General features: G+C 48.1%; 4 protein-coding genes across 4 annotated transcripts; all 4 read right to left on the bottom strand.

Annotated features, from left to right (window-relative positions):
* Positions 1-5,207: 5,207 nt before the first annotated feature.
* On the bottom strand, positions 5,208-8,192 carry PtrM4_045130 (uncharacterized protein; the record flags this gene model as incomplete). Its single annotated transcript, XM_066104561.1, has 1 exon — positions 5,208-8,192. The coding sequence occupies one exon, from the start codon at positions 8,190-8,192 to the stop codon at positions 5,208-5,210; it is 2,985 nt and encodes a 994-aa protein (XP_065959125.1).
* Positions 8,193-8,714: 522 nt separating this feature from the next.
* Positions 8,715-10,001, bottom strand: PtrM4_045140 (uncharacterized protein; the record flags this gene model as incomplete). The annotated part of the gene is made up of 1 exon (XM_066104562.1): positions 8,715-10,001. One exon carries the CDS (start codon positions 9,999-10,001, stop codon positions 8,715-8,717), a length of 1,287 nt encoding a protein of 428 aa, XP_065959126.1.
* A 3,650-nt stretch (positions 10,002-13,651) lies between these two features.
* On the bottom strand, positions 13,652-13,991 carry PtrM4_045150 (uncharacterized protein; the record flags this gene model as incomplete). The annotated part of the gene is made up of 2 exons (XM_001937200.2): positions 13,652-13,756; positions 13,824-13,991. The coding sequence occupies 2 exons, from the start codon at positions 13,989-13,991 to the stop codon at positions 13,652-13,654; spliced, it is 273 nt and encodes a 90-aa protein (XP_001937235.2).
* A 1,345-nt stretch (positions 13,992-15,336) lies between these two features.
* On the bottom strand, positions 15,337-16,854 carry PtrM4_045160 (uncharacterized protein; the record flags this gene model as incomplete). Its single annotated transcript, XM_066104563.1, has 1 exon — positions 15,337-16,854. One exon carries the CDS (start codon positions 16,852-16,854, stop codon positions 15,337-15,339), a length of 1,518 nt encoding a protein of 505 aa, XP_065959127.1.
* Between the last annotated feature and the right edge of the window lie 213 nt (positions 16,855-17,067).

Here is a 17,067-nt window from a genome sequence, read left to right on the forward strand (position 1 = left end):
AAGCCTTAAGTCCTCGTAAGGCTCCTGCTCCCGCTTCCTCCTCGTGTTCGTCCGCGTCTAACAGCTGGCTCACTAGCTTAAGCAGCTAGAACTTTTAGGATGCCTTACGGTTATTATCCGCGTCTGCTAGCACATCCTCCTCTTTCCGCAATAAGGCATCAGCCTTGCTGTTAACGTTCCCTAGCCTGTACTAGAACGTTAGGTTGAACTGGCTAAGCAGTCTAGCCTACCTTACGTGGCGTTCCGAGAGTAGTCTAGTAGTGCAGAAGTACTCTAGATTCTTGTGATCCGTGATGACCTAGAAGTTCTTAACTCTTTTAAGTTCAAAGTTCTATTTAGTTAGGCACTTAATTACCGCAAGCAACTCCTTATCGTGGATCGTAAAGTTGCTCTCCGCCTTAGTGTTTTTAGCCGAGAAGTAGGCTACCGCTTAGAGGAGTCCGTCCTCTCTATACTAGGACAGAACTCCTCCCGTTGCCTATCTAGAGGCATCGCACTCTAGTACCGTCTTAAGTTCTAGGTTAAAGTTCGCGAGGGATAGGAATACTACAAAGGCTGCTTTTAGCTTCTCGAAGGCTTCCTTCTACTTAGGTCCCTATAAGAACGTGGCTCCTTTACCCGTAAAGCTCGTCAATAGGGCGACTATAGACGAGAAGTCTTAGATAAACTGCTAGTAGAAGTTAGCAAACCCTACAAAGCTCTAGATCTCTTTTACTAATTTTAGAGCTTCCTATTTCTTAATTGCTTTAACCTTCTCTAGGTCTATACTAGTCCCCTTACTAGCTTTAATAATGAACCCTAGGTACTTCGTCTTCTTAACACTAAACTCGCTCTTGTCTACGTTAAGCTAGAGTCTGGCTGCTCCTAACTTCTGGACTACGGTCTTCACCTTCTCCTCGTGATCCTTCCGGCTGCCTAACGAGTAGATTAATACGTCGTCTAGGTAGGCGGAGCAAAACTCGTTAAGGTGTTCCCGTAATACCTAGTTAATGTATCTCTAGAAGGTGCTAGGGGCATTAGCGAGTCTAAAGGGTGTAACAAGCTACTCGTAGAGACTAAAACGGGTCCTAAAGGCTGTCTTCTATTCGTCTCCCTTAGCGATCCGGATCTTGTGGAAGGCTTAGATCACATCCACCTTAGTGAACTATTTGGCCTCCGCGATCGAAGAGAGAGTCTCGTAGATTAGTGGCAAAGGGTACTAGTCCTTCTTAGTGATAGCATTGAGGGCTCGGTAGTCTACATAGAACTGTAACCCTCCTCTTAGTTTCTTCGCAAATAGCACTAGTGCTGCCGCGCTTAACCTGCTAACCTAGATAAATCCGCGGTCAAGGTATAAGGTTAGCTCCTTCCTAAGCACGAGGAGTTCCTCCCTTCTTATATTGTAGAGTGGTCCCTATAGGATCTCTACTGGCTTGCCGTCCTTCTCTAATATCTCTATTAAGTGGTCTACGGCCGTCCCCCGGAGGGGTAGCAACCTATCCGCTTCCTCCCTTAGAAAAGCTGTATAATCTGACTGTAGGTAGTTCGGCAACTTCTTCCTTAGGTCCTTAGTTAACTTCTTAGATAAGGCCTTCTCTATGTCTGCTAGCGAAGCTAACTAGACCTACACTGCCTTGTCCCTCTTGCTGCGTCGCATCTAAGCTAAGAACGAACTCGCAGTTAATTGTTGGAGCAACTCCTAGGGCTTCTTGCCCTCTTTGCTCCGTATCCGCGTTTAGGAGGAGTAGATGAAGATAGACTTCTTCGCCGGCGCGAGCCGAACGTCGTTCCTGTCTATCTAGGGACGACCTAAGATTAGGTTATAGTCCCTTTTATCTTCTACCTCCTAGGCCTACATCTTTTCCTTGTAGCTATCTATATCCACTGTGAAGCTAGCAACATAGGTTATCTAGGCGGACTTCCCGCCTACTCTAATAATCGGTTTCGGCTCTACTTTAACGCGCGTTAGGTTAGCTCGTTTAGAAAACCTTGCAGATACTAGACTAAATGTAAGACATTTAGTGTTAATTATAGTATAAGCTACGGAGGTTTTTATAATCGAGTGAGTAGTTATAGGTATCCCGTCTAGCCACTTTTTCTAGAACTCGTTCTACCCCTCCTCTAAACCTAACTCCTTCAACTCCCGACCGCGCCTTTAGTTAGGAGCTTCTAGTTTTCTAAACTAGAATCTTTCTCACTCCCTTCGGAGTGCTTATTTTCCTTGTTTGCAACCGTCGCTGACGCAGCCTTTACCGCCGGTCTTAGGTTGCAAGCCCTTACGTAGTGACCGCTTTTTCCGTAGCGCAGGCAGAGGTTGTTTGCTCTCCTAGTATCTTGTACTTCCTTGCTAGTCCACTTCGCCCTTTTTCCTAAGGACTTCCCTGGGCCGCTGCCTATCCTTCCGGCGCTAGCCTTCGTGGGCTCCTAGTCTATCGTATCCGCGGAGGGCTTTTCCGTAGATTTAATAGGCTAGGTTCTTCTAAGTTTAGCGCGTGATATATTTTCCTCTATTATAGTCACGCGCCGCATAACTCTGTAGATGTCTTAATCCGTAGGTACCTCTACAGAGATTATGCGATTTCTTAAATCTTCTTAGAGAGCACTAAGGTACTAAGTCTTAATACTCTCGCTATAGGACTCTTCCCTAGCGTCGTACACTAGCTATATAAACCTAGCGTTGAACACCGCTAAGGTTTTGCTTCCCTAATAAAGACTCTAGAGCTCCCTGCGGGCCCTCTCCTCGCGCAGAGTGTCACCAAACTGCTGCTCTATAAATTCCTAGAATCCCGTTGCATTTACTTCTAAGGGATTCCTGTTTAGCTAGGAGATAGCGATGTTAGCTGCAAAGCTAGCTAGTCTAGAGTAAATGTACCTAAGAATATTTCCTACCTAAGCGCCGTCCTGCCTAATCTTGAAGTCTATCTGAAGTTTGAATCTTCGCTAGTCCTTCCTGTCTCCTATGAAGGGGGCGAGGTCTAGAGTTTTTAGTGGTTTCGGCGTGACTTCGGCGACAACTAGGGGGTTCGTAGTGGGTACTATAGGTGGTGCGCTGGCAACTAGAACTTGCAGTTATTGCGTACCTTGTTAAGCTAGCTGCTACTGCAACGTGTCTATCCTCTAACTTATTTCCTCTAGCATCTTAAGCAGGATCTGGTTTTCTAATAGAGGTGTGGGCGCAGGAGTAGTAGAGGAGGAAGCCTTAGGCTGAGGGTTTTCAGCAGCTGGTCTCTTTTTGACGGGAGTTACTAATCGTTTCCGTAAGTTATCGTTTAGGAGGTTAAGCTTAGTGTTGATTTCCGCTTTATCTATAAAGGGGGACAACTAAGTCCAGATCTCTATTGCGATAGCTGTGAGGGACGTCAATAGTTGAGATGACCGTATCTGTATTAAGTACTAAGTGAGATATTGCGTGCAGGTTCGAAGACCTGCGCGGGTCGAACTTTGGTGTTCGGCTGTGGCCTTCGCTTAAGGCGCACGGGCCACCTCGCTTACTAGAGGTCGCGGGTTTGATCCATGACAATAGCACTGTCGGCTGCTCCTTCGCCTCTCCGTTTAAGGGCGAAATCTCGCAGTTGGGTTACCGAGGGGACTTAAGCCGCCATCTCGGTAGGGGTGCCGTGGTCTCGCGACGTTGGCGGGGTGTTGAACGAATTTAATTAAAAGGGGCCGGCCCTAAGGGTAATTGCCAGAAAGAATTAGATAAATTCGTTAACCTAAGATCTATAGAAGGCTATCCGGCTATATAGTTTCTTCGGATCGATATCCGGCTTCCGGATATCTTTACCGGTAACCGATTTGTCGGGCGGGTCCTTCGTCCGGTATCGGCAGGTTCTGATGTTCTTGTCTCCGAGGCTTCTAGCCGAGTCTTATTGTTACGATTGCAAGGAGGAGGACAAGCAACAACGGCAGGACAACGTTGAAGGCGGGGCACAGCGGGTAAGCTTGTGCCGCGCAGTCACGTGACCTGCCCTCCAACCTTGGCATCAGACTCCGCAACAATCAATCGATCGACATGATTGATTCCTATATAGGTTAAAGAGTTACTTTATTAGGCAGCCTTTAACCTAGATAGGAATCAATCATGCCGATCCGATTGATTGTTGCGGAGTCTGCTTGGCATGACCGCCATGGAGGGCATGACCTCCACGGAGGGTGCGACCTCCATGGAGGGAAAGGCCACAATGGAGGGCACGCTTATTATATAACAGTAGGCAATGAGCCCTTACGGTTCATTGTGTTCAACTTCGAAATCTAAGGATTAGTACTTGATTCTCAACTCCCCGTATATTACATCGATCTACCAATCGTGCTATACAACCTCGTGTTCATCGCATCACTCCATCCCCGAGAACCAACCCAAGATCATCTTCGGACGACCTTCACACTTATCCGACTGGGCCTAGCCCATTACAGATTAGAATCTAAGATATAGACTTACAACCCTAGAGTAGACGCCTAAGCTATGTAGCTCTAGGATAGACGCTAATTAGCGTTTCTTATCTAGTATTTAATAGGGAATGTATTAACCTAGTAAAATCAGAGATCTAGATATAAGTAATCTAGTTATTACTTGTCGCGGAAATGGACTTGATGTTGGACGTCGGATGATCACATGATCGGATCGGGTCTTTGAGACTCCGGATCCGTGCCAAGGGACTGGTCTATCATGTATAAATACCGGACTAGCCGTTTGATCTTTCTGATCCTTAGAGCAATCAATGATCCCACTCTTGAACGAATCTGATCGGTGTTATCCCAACTATCATATTACTTAATTACGTAGTGAAGGGCTAGAGCGCCTAACGTAACTTAATAAATCTCCTACGCAACTAGTGTCTACTAACGTAGATAATTAAGAGCGAATAACTACTTAAGAATAATTAGTTGCTTAAGGCACAAGACGTTATAGACGTCTGCGCGTATTAGTAAGATCTTCCTTAAGGGCGACTGCGCTAATAAGGTGTCAGATATTCACTCTTATCTGGAATACTGATGAAATGGGTAATGATCGTGATGATATTGATTATTGATTGTGTTTTTGGTTCTGTCTACGGTTGTGGGCACACCTGGGGGGTGCCAAGCCTTCCTGTGATCCGATTGGCTCTCTCAGATGCCGGGTCGCGCTAGTCTAACCCAGCGTCTGTACGCTCTCATCTTCAACAGTGCTATTATCTGACACACCCCTTCAGCTTGGACGCTCTTCACGCTTGCAAGCTGGGCACTTAGTCCTACTCAAGGCTTACCACGAGATTTTCAAGTTTCTCTTGAATTTCTTCGAGCGGTGCCGAGTTTCTCGCCAGGATTTCCTTAGCGGGGACTAGTCCTAGTTGTTCTAGGAATTCTGGCCATTTGTTTGGTGGCAATGATTTGGTGAGACCGTCGGCGATCATATCCGCGGTAGGTATGTACTCTACGGAGATCCGGCCTGTCGACACCTCCTGTCTGATCCAGTGATTGTGTATGTCGACATGTCTGAGTTTGGTTTGAAGCTTTGAGACCTCCTCGGTGACTAGGCGAATAGTCTGTTTGTTGTCGCATTGAATAGTGATACTAGGGGTGTCAAGCTGGATATTCAGCTCCTTGAGGAGACGGGACAGGAATAGAGCTTCCTTGGCTACTTGAGATAGAGCGAGGAGCTCGGCTTCTGTCGTTGATGTTGTGACAGTGTCTTGTTTGTTAGCTTTCCATGCGATGAGTCCATTGAAGAGCTTGATCGCGTAGCCCTGTGAGCTCTTCCTGTCTAGGGTATTGTCGGCAAAGGAAGCATCGCTGGCTATCTGTAGTCCAGCGCCTCCTCCGAGTTGTAGCGCGAGGTGCTTTGTCGCTAGTAGATATTGGAGGACTCGGTCGGCAGCGTCATGGTGCTCCGGTCCTGGGTTGGAGAGAAAGCGGGCGAGCCGCGACGTCGCAAAGGCGATGTCTGGTCTAGTGGTCACGGCTGCGAAGAGGAGCGAGCCTATCTTGCGCTGGTATTTGTTGATCTCTGATGGGGAGGCGAGGCCGTCTCTTGGTAGTAGTTCGGCAGTCGCCATCGGCGTGTCGTGTCTAATGTCGGTACGGTCGGCCAGTCTGCTGATCTTGTCTGCGTAGGCCGCCTGCGATAGCTGGATCGTCCGCGCCTTTCGGTCTCGGATAATCTCGACGCCGAGGAACCATTGTAAGTCGTTTCCCCCAGTAAAGAGGTATCTGTCCTGGAGGCGGGCAATTGCCTGCTGGGCGGATTGCTCCATGTCTTTGTGGTATGCGAGTATGATGTCGTCCACGTAGAAGAAGATAATGATGCCGTCTTTGATGAGACAGCAGGGTTCGTGCGGTACTTCCTGGAACCCGAGTTCTTTGAGAGTGCCTGTGAACTCTTTCTGCCAGAGGAGCGGGGATATGCGCAGTCCATACAATGCCTTGTTGAGCTTAAGTATAGTGCCTGGCTTCTGATGGCCGCGTGGCATTCTCATGAATACTTCTCGGTCTATTGTCGCATGCACGAAGGCGTTTGCCACGTCGTACTGTTTGAGCTCTAGGTCGTACTTTGCCGCAATTGCGGTTAGCATTCGGAACGACCGGCTTGCGAGTGTTGCCGCGTAGGTGTCTTGCGATGTGATGTTTCGCTGCTGATCACCGCGGACGACTAGTCGTGCCTTGCACTTGAGTAGTCGGTGATGCTTGTCAAGTTTGTAGGTGTATACCCACATGCAGCCCAGGATTTGTTGTCCTGTTTGCTTGATTTTCTTTATGGGGAACTCTGTCCATGAGTTCATTTGATAGTGGCTTGCTAGATGGGACTGTTCTGCTTCTTTGAATAGTTCTCCCATTGGGTGGTCCTCAAGCTTAGTTCGGCATGTTGGCAGAGGTGGTAGCTGGCTGCGATGGGGCTTCAAGCCTTTGGCGAGCATTCTCACAATCGCAGCCTTGTCCATAGCTACTCCTCTGTATTCTCCAACCTTTCCGGCCTGGGTACCCGCCATGAACGCTGCTGCCCATGGGGCAGTCTTAGGGGTTCCTTGTCGATCCTTCTCATCTAGCGATGCTCCTGCCATTAGCCGCGCGAGCAACGCTGCGGGTGGCGGTGTCGCCGGAGGTGTCGGGTAGCTGTCCCGGATTTTTCTCCCTTGATAGTATCCTGGCTGGTCGCCCTCGCTGTCCTGAGCGAGTGACTCCTCCGGTGGACTGTCCTCATAGAAGGACTCCGTCTCTGGTTGCTGCGCTGGTGTTGGCAGCTCAATGGTCCTCACGTGTGTCGCGATTTCTTCTAGCGTATTGTGCATGAGGTTGTCCATTAGGTCTTCGGTTTTGCCATCGAAAATTGACTGTTCGTCGAAGACGACGTCTCTAGTGCTCATCACTTTGGCGAGTGACGGTATCCAGATTCGGTAGATGTTTGATGACCGGTATCCGACTAGGTATCCGATCCATGCCTTTGGGTCGAGGCGTTGTAGGCGCGACTTCCCTCTGTGGGTGTCGTCTGTCATGGCGAAAGCTTTGCAGCCATATGCCTTAAGGTGAGTGAGGTTTGGTTTTCGGAGAGATGTGACTATTCCGTTGCTGAAAGCTACTCGTGTGAAGAAGACTTCGTATGGTGTCTTCCAGTGATTGTTGTAGTTTGGGGTTCTGTTGTAGAGATAGACTGCGGCTCGAGTGATTTCTGGCCACAGTTCCCAAGAGAGATTGGCGTCAAGTCGCATTGCGCGTGCCTTCTCCTTGTTTACACCCCCTGAGCGCTCGGCTCCACCGTTTTGTGCCTGTGTGTCTGGGGCTGAGGGCTCGACTCTGATGCCCTGTGTTGCCAGCCATCGCTCGACATCTGGCTTAACAGTTGTGATCTCGTTGTCAGACTCTATGGTCTTAACGGATATGTTGTAATGGTTCTTCATAAATAAGAAGAAAGTTGTGAGCAGCCGGATAATGGACTTGGCTGTCCGGTTGTCGGTAAAGTATAGGTCCCATTGGAGGCCTGAGAAACGATCGGTAATGAGCATTTGGCTCTTCTCTTTTGTGATCGCCTGGACTTCGTATGTATGGAAGTCGATAGCAAGTCGCTCTCCTGGGCCTTCGTCGTTTGTTCGTGGTAGGCGTCGTATCTGTCTCTTGGACTTGGCTCTTCCGCAGGAGTCGCATTGTACTGTCGTCACCCCTTGAACTCGCACCCCCTCAGACTGCTGCACGAGATGCTCGATTGCTGCTGGTCCTGGGTGGCCGAGTCTCTTGTGCCATAGCATCGCTGAAGCCTTCTTTGGTCCTCTCTGCGTGCGTGTTGTGATGGCTCTTGTATGGACAAATGCCTGGGGTAGAGGACTGTACTCTAATACCCACTGGCCAAAGGTTTCTGAGAGGTTGCCAATAACTTGATCGTCTGGTCCTCGTAGGTTAGTTGGGTTTGATTTGGTATCCCACCAGATTCCTCTCTGCCGTAGCAGTCGGAAGGACACTAGATTGCATACGATCTCTGGGCAGATTGCCACATCTCGCAGCACTAGCTTTGTTGTCCCATGCTGATGTTGCAGCGTGATGTCTGTGGTCCCGTATCCCCGTATCCAAATCTTTATACTACCAGCCCATATGTAGTCTCCTAATGATGACGGGCGGTAGTTGTATATCCGATCTGGATTGTTTGTGATGTGGCACGTCGCTCCTGAATCGAGAATGAATGATCGTGCGAGAGGGTACGTGTGCTCGGCTGTCCCACTCCGTGCGATGGTAGTGAGCGCGGCGTCTACGTCCGTAATCTTTCAGCCTTCTAGTCATTCGATTGGTGACTGAGAGAGATCTGGGGTCGGTGTATGTGATTGCTTCAGCACTGGTGTGCGAGTACGGGGTCTGCTTTGTCCGCGGATTAGCCCTTGAAACGATGAATCATGTATGCGTCTGAACTTAATGAGCTCGCTTATTGTCTCATTAGGTTGCCACCATTCTGGGGCAGTCTCTGGGTAGAGATAAAAGCATGTTCTGATGCTATGATGTTGTCCACATGCTTGGCATTGTACTCCAGCAGTGGTGAAAGAGTCTTGTTCTGAAGATCTCTTAAGCGTGGACTTTGTGCTTCCAGCTTGTACGTTGGTATTGGGGTCTGCCCCAGTTCGGCGTTGTTTACGAGGACGTCCCCGGTACGTTGTTAGCGGGGTCTGCCCCGGTTTCATTTTTGTCGATGGCGCGGATTTCGAACTATGAGGCGTCCCTGATAGCTCCTGGTCGTATTCACCGCCAGCAAGAGTTGATCCATATGGTCCATCGTAAGCTGCCATAGCTGCTTTGTGCTTCCCTGATCTAAGGGGATGGTTTATCATCATATGCTCTCGGAACCGTTTCATCATCTCCTTCCGGCTCATGCCTACTGCCCCACGACCATTATCCTGAAAATTGGTGGCCCATATGGGTGCAGTTTTATTGACGGCTGCCAGGAAGTCTTTTGTTGTTGTGCTAAGCTGGGATAGCTCGGGGACATTGTACGTCTCCGCGTGGGTTGCGGCTTGGTCATACTCAGCCAGCCACGTGTCCCATTGCGCCGCGCTTCTCATGGGCCGTAGGGCCGCAAGATAGCGCTCGCGTGCTCGGTCTTTCTCAGTCTCGTCATCAACCCCAACGGTCAGTTGTAGGTTGGCAATCCACTCGCGTAATGTCTTGTCTGGGAGACAGCATGTGCGTAGTAGGTGTGGTGACACGCTTGATTGAATCAAGGTCATGATATGTTGGAAGCTCGATTGCTCCTTTTCGTACCGGTGTCGGTCGCTCTTGTACTGCTCCATCGACATACGATAGTACTCAAGATCTTCTTTGAATGCCTTTTGCCCGCTGCTAGACAGCTCGCTTAGGCGCTCTGGTTCTCCAATGCCAGCAGCTGCTTGGTAGTTAGCGAATACTGGGATTCTAATGTCTTTTGGCTCCCGTAGGGGCTGAGTGGTAGATTTTGGGTTAATCTTATCCCAAATATTGTGCGCTACGCAACGCGCTTGTAGTTGCAGCATCCATCCGGTGTAGTCTGACTGGTCGCGTAAAGTCACGGTCGCGTCGCGGGTGGTAAATGTGGTCATTTTGGTAAGTAGGTAAAGGTAGTGAGACTCTTAATTGTCAGATATTCACTCTTATCTGGAATACTGATGAAATGGGTAATGATCGTGATGATATTGATTATTGATTGTGTTTTTGGTTCTGTCTACGGTTGTGGGCACACCTGGGGGGTGCCAAGCCTTCCTGTGATCCGATTGGCTCTCTCAGATGCCGGGTCGCGCTAGTCTAACCCAGCGTCTGTACGCTCTCATCTTCAACAGTGCTATTATCTGACATAAGGGATCTAGATGTTAGATTAAGTGCGCCTATATAAAGGATAAGTAGGAGACTCTGGAGAGATTAGCTAGAGCCTAATATAGTCTATTACTATATATGTTGAGAATACAGTCCGTAAGTGACTTGGTGGTTTCAAGCGGAGGAGTAGTCACATGATTGGTGACACGTGCAGGTGGGTCCTAGCGGGGAGCTTGGACGCAGCTGCACGCAACACGGATCTACGAACGTGTGAATAGCTCCTTAGTCAATACAATACGAATCTATACTACCACTACCGTTGTGCCTTAGAGAGCGCTCTATTAGGTAGTTATACTTGTCAGATATAATGAGATATTGCACAAAAGTGATGGATGTTGATGATTGTCTGTATTGTGTTCTTTCTATCGTGTGTCCGCGCTTGTGGCCCTCTTGAGGGGCGCACTGACCCTCTCTACGCTGATTGGTTGCTGCCAACGTCGAGTAACCCTGCTATCTGACAATACTACTACTAATAGTGTCAGCTTCTTAATAGGTTATGAGCCTAGTTGCTCAGTGCTCTACGATTCAGCGACCCACTAGATTAAGGTGATCTAAAGCCACGAAAGTCGAGACGAGCTTCTCGCACACGGAAGACGAGACGAGCTTCTCGCATACGAAAGACGAGACGGGCTTCTCGCACACGGAAGACGAGACGAGCTTCTCGCACACTAAAAACGAGTATACAGTTCTGTGAAGGTCGTCCGAAGATGATCTTGGGTTGGTTCTCGGGGATAGAGTGATGCGATGGACACGAGGGTGTATAGCACGATTGGTAGATCGATATAATATACGGGGAGTTGAGAATCAAGTACTAATCCTTAGATTTCAAAGTTGAACACAATGAACCGTAAGGGCTCATTGCCTATTGTTATATACTAGCGAATGTCCTATGTCCTAGACGTCCTACGTTGTCCTACACTGTCCCATGCGTGGGACATCGCGGTACATCGTGGGATTCCTTGGGACACACGTGACATGTCCCATGGTGGCGTTCCGCCAAGCTTTGTGGGATGCGGGGCAGGCTTACGTCATTGGTCCTTGTACACCTTTGTACGCCTTTGTCTGAGAAGGGATTCCGACAAGGTCTCCATCCTTCTGCCCTTCATATCTTGCACTGTGTCCTCTCCTTAGGTTCGTAACAAGTTCTAGCTAGAGAAAGCTGAAGGGCGCAGACGCCAAAACGTTTATAAACCTACTAAACACCCCCTACACCTTAAAACTACACATAACTACAGCATTTAACGCGTTATAGATAGTTAAAAGCACAACCGCGAAGATAGGCAGCGACAACAGATACGATAAAGAGCCTAAGATTCTAAAGCTAACGAAGGAGAATTACGAGAAATAGTTCCGCAATAACAAACTAAAGCTAAAGAGAAAGGGAATCTTCTATACTATTAAAGTTACGAAGCACACGTACACCTAGATTACACGATATAGAGCTAGCACCTCTACATTAACTACTAACACCTCTAAAGACCTAGCTACCACTGTTAACCTTATAAAATAAGTAAGCGTCCTAGGCCTAATAAGCGACTTCGAACGACTAGGAGGTACATAGAACGCTAAAAAGGCAAAGGAATACAATAAGGATAAGGCTAAGGCACTGTTCTATATTATAAATAGTCTCCTTAATAATAACGACGCTCTCGCAGACGAGTATAAGACTACATCTACCCTCTAGACCGCACTAAAAGTTAAGTACTTAAAGACTAATTAGTTAATAGCTAACAACATTATAACTAAGCTTTAGAACTTCACCTAGAAAGACGAGAAGTGTCATGGATCGTGATCGAACTCACAATCATAGTCATGTGACAGGGCCGGCCCGACTGGCGAACCGAGCGGCCCGTGCGCAGAACACCAAGATTCTGCCGGAGCTGCGCTCTACAACTCGATAACGTAGTATCTCACTAGTAATACAATCTCAACTCCTATTCTCCGCCCGTTACAGAAGGATGTCGACTACACGTAGGCAAAGCTAAAAGAATACTACTATAAGATTATTGTAGCTAAGCCTGCTGCTAAGGGACTCTATAATAATAAGGCACTTCTCTAGATTATGCTACGCGCTCTTCTAGAAAGTGTAAGGGGCGAGAGTCTATAAGACTAGCGGCACGACTACATGCACCACGCGTGCGCAAAAGGCATGCACAAGTTGAATCAACGCGATTCAGCTTGCGTAGTCGATATTTATGTAGGAGGCATGACTGCGCTGCTCTCTTAGCCTACAAGTAGGCCTACATGGGTCTAGCCCATCACAGTATCCTATTCTCGCGCGCTTTGCGCTCGATATATTAAGTATACTAGCTAGCAGCTGTAAGTGCGAGCGCATGTTTAGCAAGCTTAGGGATCTCCTTACACCTCGACGCCGTCGTATTAGGTCGCAACTACTCGCCGCGCTTTAATGTATACGAGCTTAGATAAGCGCTAGCGTCTGTTTACCTAATTAGTTAGTTTGTAATACGCTTAGTAACAGCGACATTAACAGGCTGTATAGCCTTAACGAGTGGCAGACTTCGAGCGACGACGACGGTGACTAACGGGCAACTACACGGGCAACGACGACAGCTAGGGACTACTCGCTGCTCCTTCCTAAAACGGCAACTATATAACCAAATAATTAATCAACTAATCAATTAAATATGCTCATATAGCCCTATCAAACAAGCAAATCAAATACAACACTACGAGAGACCCAAATCGAGCAAATATCGTGCCTCATATTTGCTTGATTTGCTTGTTAGCAACTATGCCAAGGCAGCAGACAATCTTGTGATTAATTGCTGCATACAAAATGTACTAACCGATGCTGAGCAAGGAAGCCGAGAAACCGGGTGGTTCGGCTTGCGGCGAGCAAATGTAAGCAGCACCTGTGCGCACCTTGGTGTAATTACCGGCAAAGCCTAAGTTGCTCCTAGCTCATCAATAACCACTAGGTGCTCTCGTGAGCATTCGATGCCTCTGGACAGTTGGTTCAAAACCTGCTCAGTGCTACTGTCAACGCCCGAGCCGATGGTCATTCATGAGCCGAAGGGTCCTGTATTACTAAACCCTTCACCGAGCCAAGCCGTGGCTTGCTTAGCATGAGTACGTCCTGGGATTAATGGGATTAAATGTTTCTTTTCCTTCTTCTGACTCATACTCAAGCTTGGATACATAGTTTGTCATACAGGTAGCGTATCTGATAACTACCTAAGTATGCCAGAAGTTTTCTATGCTGAAGACACCCAGGTAGTTTCATTTGAGAATGCCCAGAATAGTCACCCACAGGATAGCTTTTAGACAAATACATTGATACCATAGACGATATAATATAGAGTACTATGTATTCCACCGAGCATGGCTCACAATACACTATCTATACTGAAGAGTATAGCTAGCAGACGTCACCGTCCTGTCCTTGCCCCCCATAATTGTTGATACAACTGGTTCCGTAAGCGTCCAATGCGCCGACACTGTCGAGAAGACAGCAAGCGTAGGTCTGCGTGGGATAAATTTGTTAGTTTACTATAAGTTTATCGCAAATGCTGCAGGCACTTTGATCTTACCGGAGGTTTGCCTTGTTGCCCTGGTGAAAAGTCCCACCAGTCCCCCACGTTTGCGGGACACAGGGCGCCATCTTGAACAACCTGGCCATTTGCTAGCTCGCAGGTTACGAGAAAGCGATTGCATGAGGCTGTTGCAGCCAAGGGCAAAAGATATACGAGAGTTTTCATTGCGAGGTCCTTTAGGTTGGGAACCGTCAAATACGATTGAGGATTTGTACAAGTCTGTCGGGAAATTTGTGCGCAGTTCGGATGTTTATTTTCCACCTTTTCAGTCCATCCTGGGACTTATATACATTTTTTTATGCTAAAAGTGATATGCGTTAGGTCAGGGGCGGTCAGCAGTTAACAGTCAGGCCATGTCAAGATCAAGATCAGTACGCGTCTTTCTACGCGATCCTTGAGCCGAACAAGTCATGACAAGATGGAGCCCCTACGCCATGAAGGGCACAGGTCTTGGTATCGCATATGCTTCGTCATACTTGCCCTGTTCCTCTTGTTCAGTCTTACGTGAGATAATGGGGTACATCCTCTCGTGCTCACGGTTCGCTACAACGACTGGTAAGTGCAGTACAGGCAATCTTTTTCTTCTTGAAAACGGTGAAGGATCTTCACCGTTGCCAATATCTGGCAGCATTCAAATCGCATTGTCCACACGTATAATTCTCACCGGGGTCTCGGACCAGTCGAATTCGAACGACGAAGATCTGGTGAGCCTTCGATACAGATTCTGCGCAATCACGGATGCGTAAGTCTTTACACGCCATTCAGCTGCTTGTTCGTGGTGAGCTTATATCTTTTATGCTCACGGAAGTACGTCGATTCGGATAGCCATGCCGGGCATAATGTAATCTATGTTTCTACGGCAATGGTCTATTTTTCTAAAGTGCGTCGTAATTCTAATCAGCGTTAAGCTCGCGTTACTTTCTCGAACTCATGCGGCGATTATCGGAGGCGAATCAGGTACACCTCAGCCTACAGTGTGATTGACCGTTGCTTAGACAGTGCGCGATCGATTTCCTTTAACTACAGTGCACGGTCACCAGATGATCACCAACGCCAGTTGAGCACCCCAACAACTCAATATACTCAAAAAGATGGACCTGTAGAGCCCCCACTAGTCGTGATAAAATTGCGTAAATAATAATTAATACTATATACAGGCCTGGGAAAGTCTTGCGCTAGTCAAATAATTTTTTTGTGGGCTGGATTGGTCGTGAACGGCGACTACGCGCTGGGGTAGCTGGTGCAACGCTTGCGACTCCTACCACAGCTGGAGCAACCCCAACACGCTTTTGACGCTTTGTAGCTGGTTTATGAGGTTGTGAAGCTTTGCGCTTACCCTTTTGGGGCAATTGTATAACTTTTCTGGCGTTGTTGAGGGGCTTCTGGTGTTGTTTCTCAGCCAGTTTTGCAGCAGCTACCTTCCTCCGCTCCTCCCGGAGTCTCTCACGCTCAACACGCTTCTCCTTCTGTAGTTGAAGCTTGCAGAGGCGAGCTTTCTCCTTCATCTCAGCTATCTCGGCTTTTTGAAGCTGTAGTTGTTCGGCTTGTTGTTGTCGTGATACCTGATCATCCCGAGCTTGTTGTACACGCTTGGGTGACCACAAAATAGCTCCCCATGATACTCAGGATGGTTATCAAGCTGTAGGGTGTATGACTTGTTATCCCGTCTCTTCTTGATGGCTAGGGAGTTTCTGAGACCTCTGACCTCGCCGCGGAGGAGTGTATTTTGAGCTGCAATGTGGTGCAAACTTCGTTGAAGCTTCTTGACGTCCTTGTTGCTCTGATCCCTCACCTCACGGCGTACAATTGACTTGAGCTTGAGCCAATCCTCCCCGGAGAGTACAGAGGTTGAGCTCTCTTCTGAATCTGATGCCTCCTTGGCAAACTTTTTGAGTACAACCTCTGGGTTGGGTGGGTGTATACCAGTTGCTTCAAAGGACCTCTTGATGAGTAGAGGTTTGAAAGTCTTACTCCAAGCCCTCCAGAAGAGCGGGAAGAAGTCTCCTTTAGATATATTAAGTAACCCTTGGCTGTCTTGAAGGTATTCAGCCAACTCAGTTGAGTAAGCGTTCGCGAGAGGTTTAAACATCACAACGTCAAGCGGTTGAAGCGTATGGGTAGCGTGAGGTGGGTATACAGCTAATAGGATCTTGTGGTCGTTGCAGTAATTGATAAAGTCCATAGTAACATGGGATCCATGGCCGTCAAGGAGTAGTAATCGATACCCAGTTGAAGCATGCCGTCTGGTTTCTCTCTCAAACACCTCTTTGAGCCAAGCTAACCCAATATCGTTGTTGCTCCAGCCAGAGGGAGACGACGTAGTAAAGACCGAGTGCTCCCCTACTTGTATAGCATCAACCCAGCTTGATTGAACAGCTCCATTGGCTCCCTTGAAGATGAGTGAAGGACTCAGAACTGAGCCATCTGAACAGATACAAGCCAGCACTGTTATCCACTCAGTTGAGCCATCCTCAAGTGCTTGGCGTACCCCCTTTTGATCGTAGAGTGCCTTAGAGAAGATACGCTTTGTTCTGCCAATCCTTCCAAGTTGAAACCCCTTCTCATCCATATTGAATATATAGGTGGGCGAGATGTTGTACTCCTCAATCTTATTAAGGAGAAGCTTGAAATACAAGCTGTACTTGGCTCCTGAATCGGCTTTGCACCGTTGTTTGCTCATCCCCTTGCTGTAGGCAGAGATGAGATGGTTGGGATGCCGGCGGAGGAACCGGGAAACCCAGGTTTCTGAAACCGCTTTTCTAGCCAAAGATGAAGCAAAGCGTTGTATCATTAACCTCGTAGGTGGCAAACGTCGTTCAGTAAGTGTCTGTATGTACTTTACAAGCTCGGTTTCGTGTTGTGGATGGAGGGAGAGCTGGCGCACGCCATAGGCCTCGGTTTCGCCCTTGTGCCGTCTCATCAGCGTCATACGTCCTACACCATACTTTTTAGCAATTGCTTGGTACGAGAATTCATCTCCTGGTTCGCGTGATTCGATTTCTGCAATCGCTTCTTGAATCGGATCCATATTGGTTGAGTTATGACGCGTTGAAGTTGTGTTGTGGTGGTGGTGGGGGTGCTCAACTGGCGTTGGTGATCATCTGGTGACCGTGCACTGTAGTGTCCTGGTACGCCAAAGATCGCCGATAATTCTCTAGCGCTGTCACAAGAGATGGACCACGTTTCTGTCGTGGACCTGCAGTTACCTGCAAGTGTGTGGCACCCTAAATTCCAGAATCCC

This window comes from Pyrenophora tritici-repentis, chromosome 10 (assembly GCF_003171515.1).
Source record: "Pyrenophora tritici-repentis strain M4 chromosome 10, whole genome shotgun sequence".
NCBI classification, from domain to species: domain Eukaryota; kingdom Fungi; phylum Ascomycota; class Dothideomycetes; order Pleosporales; family Pleosporaceae; genus Pyrenophora; species Pyrenophora tritici-repentis.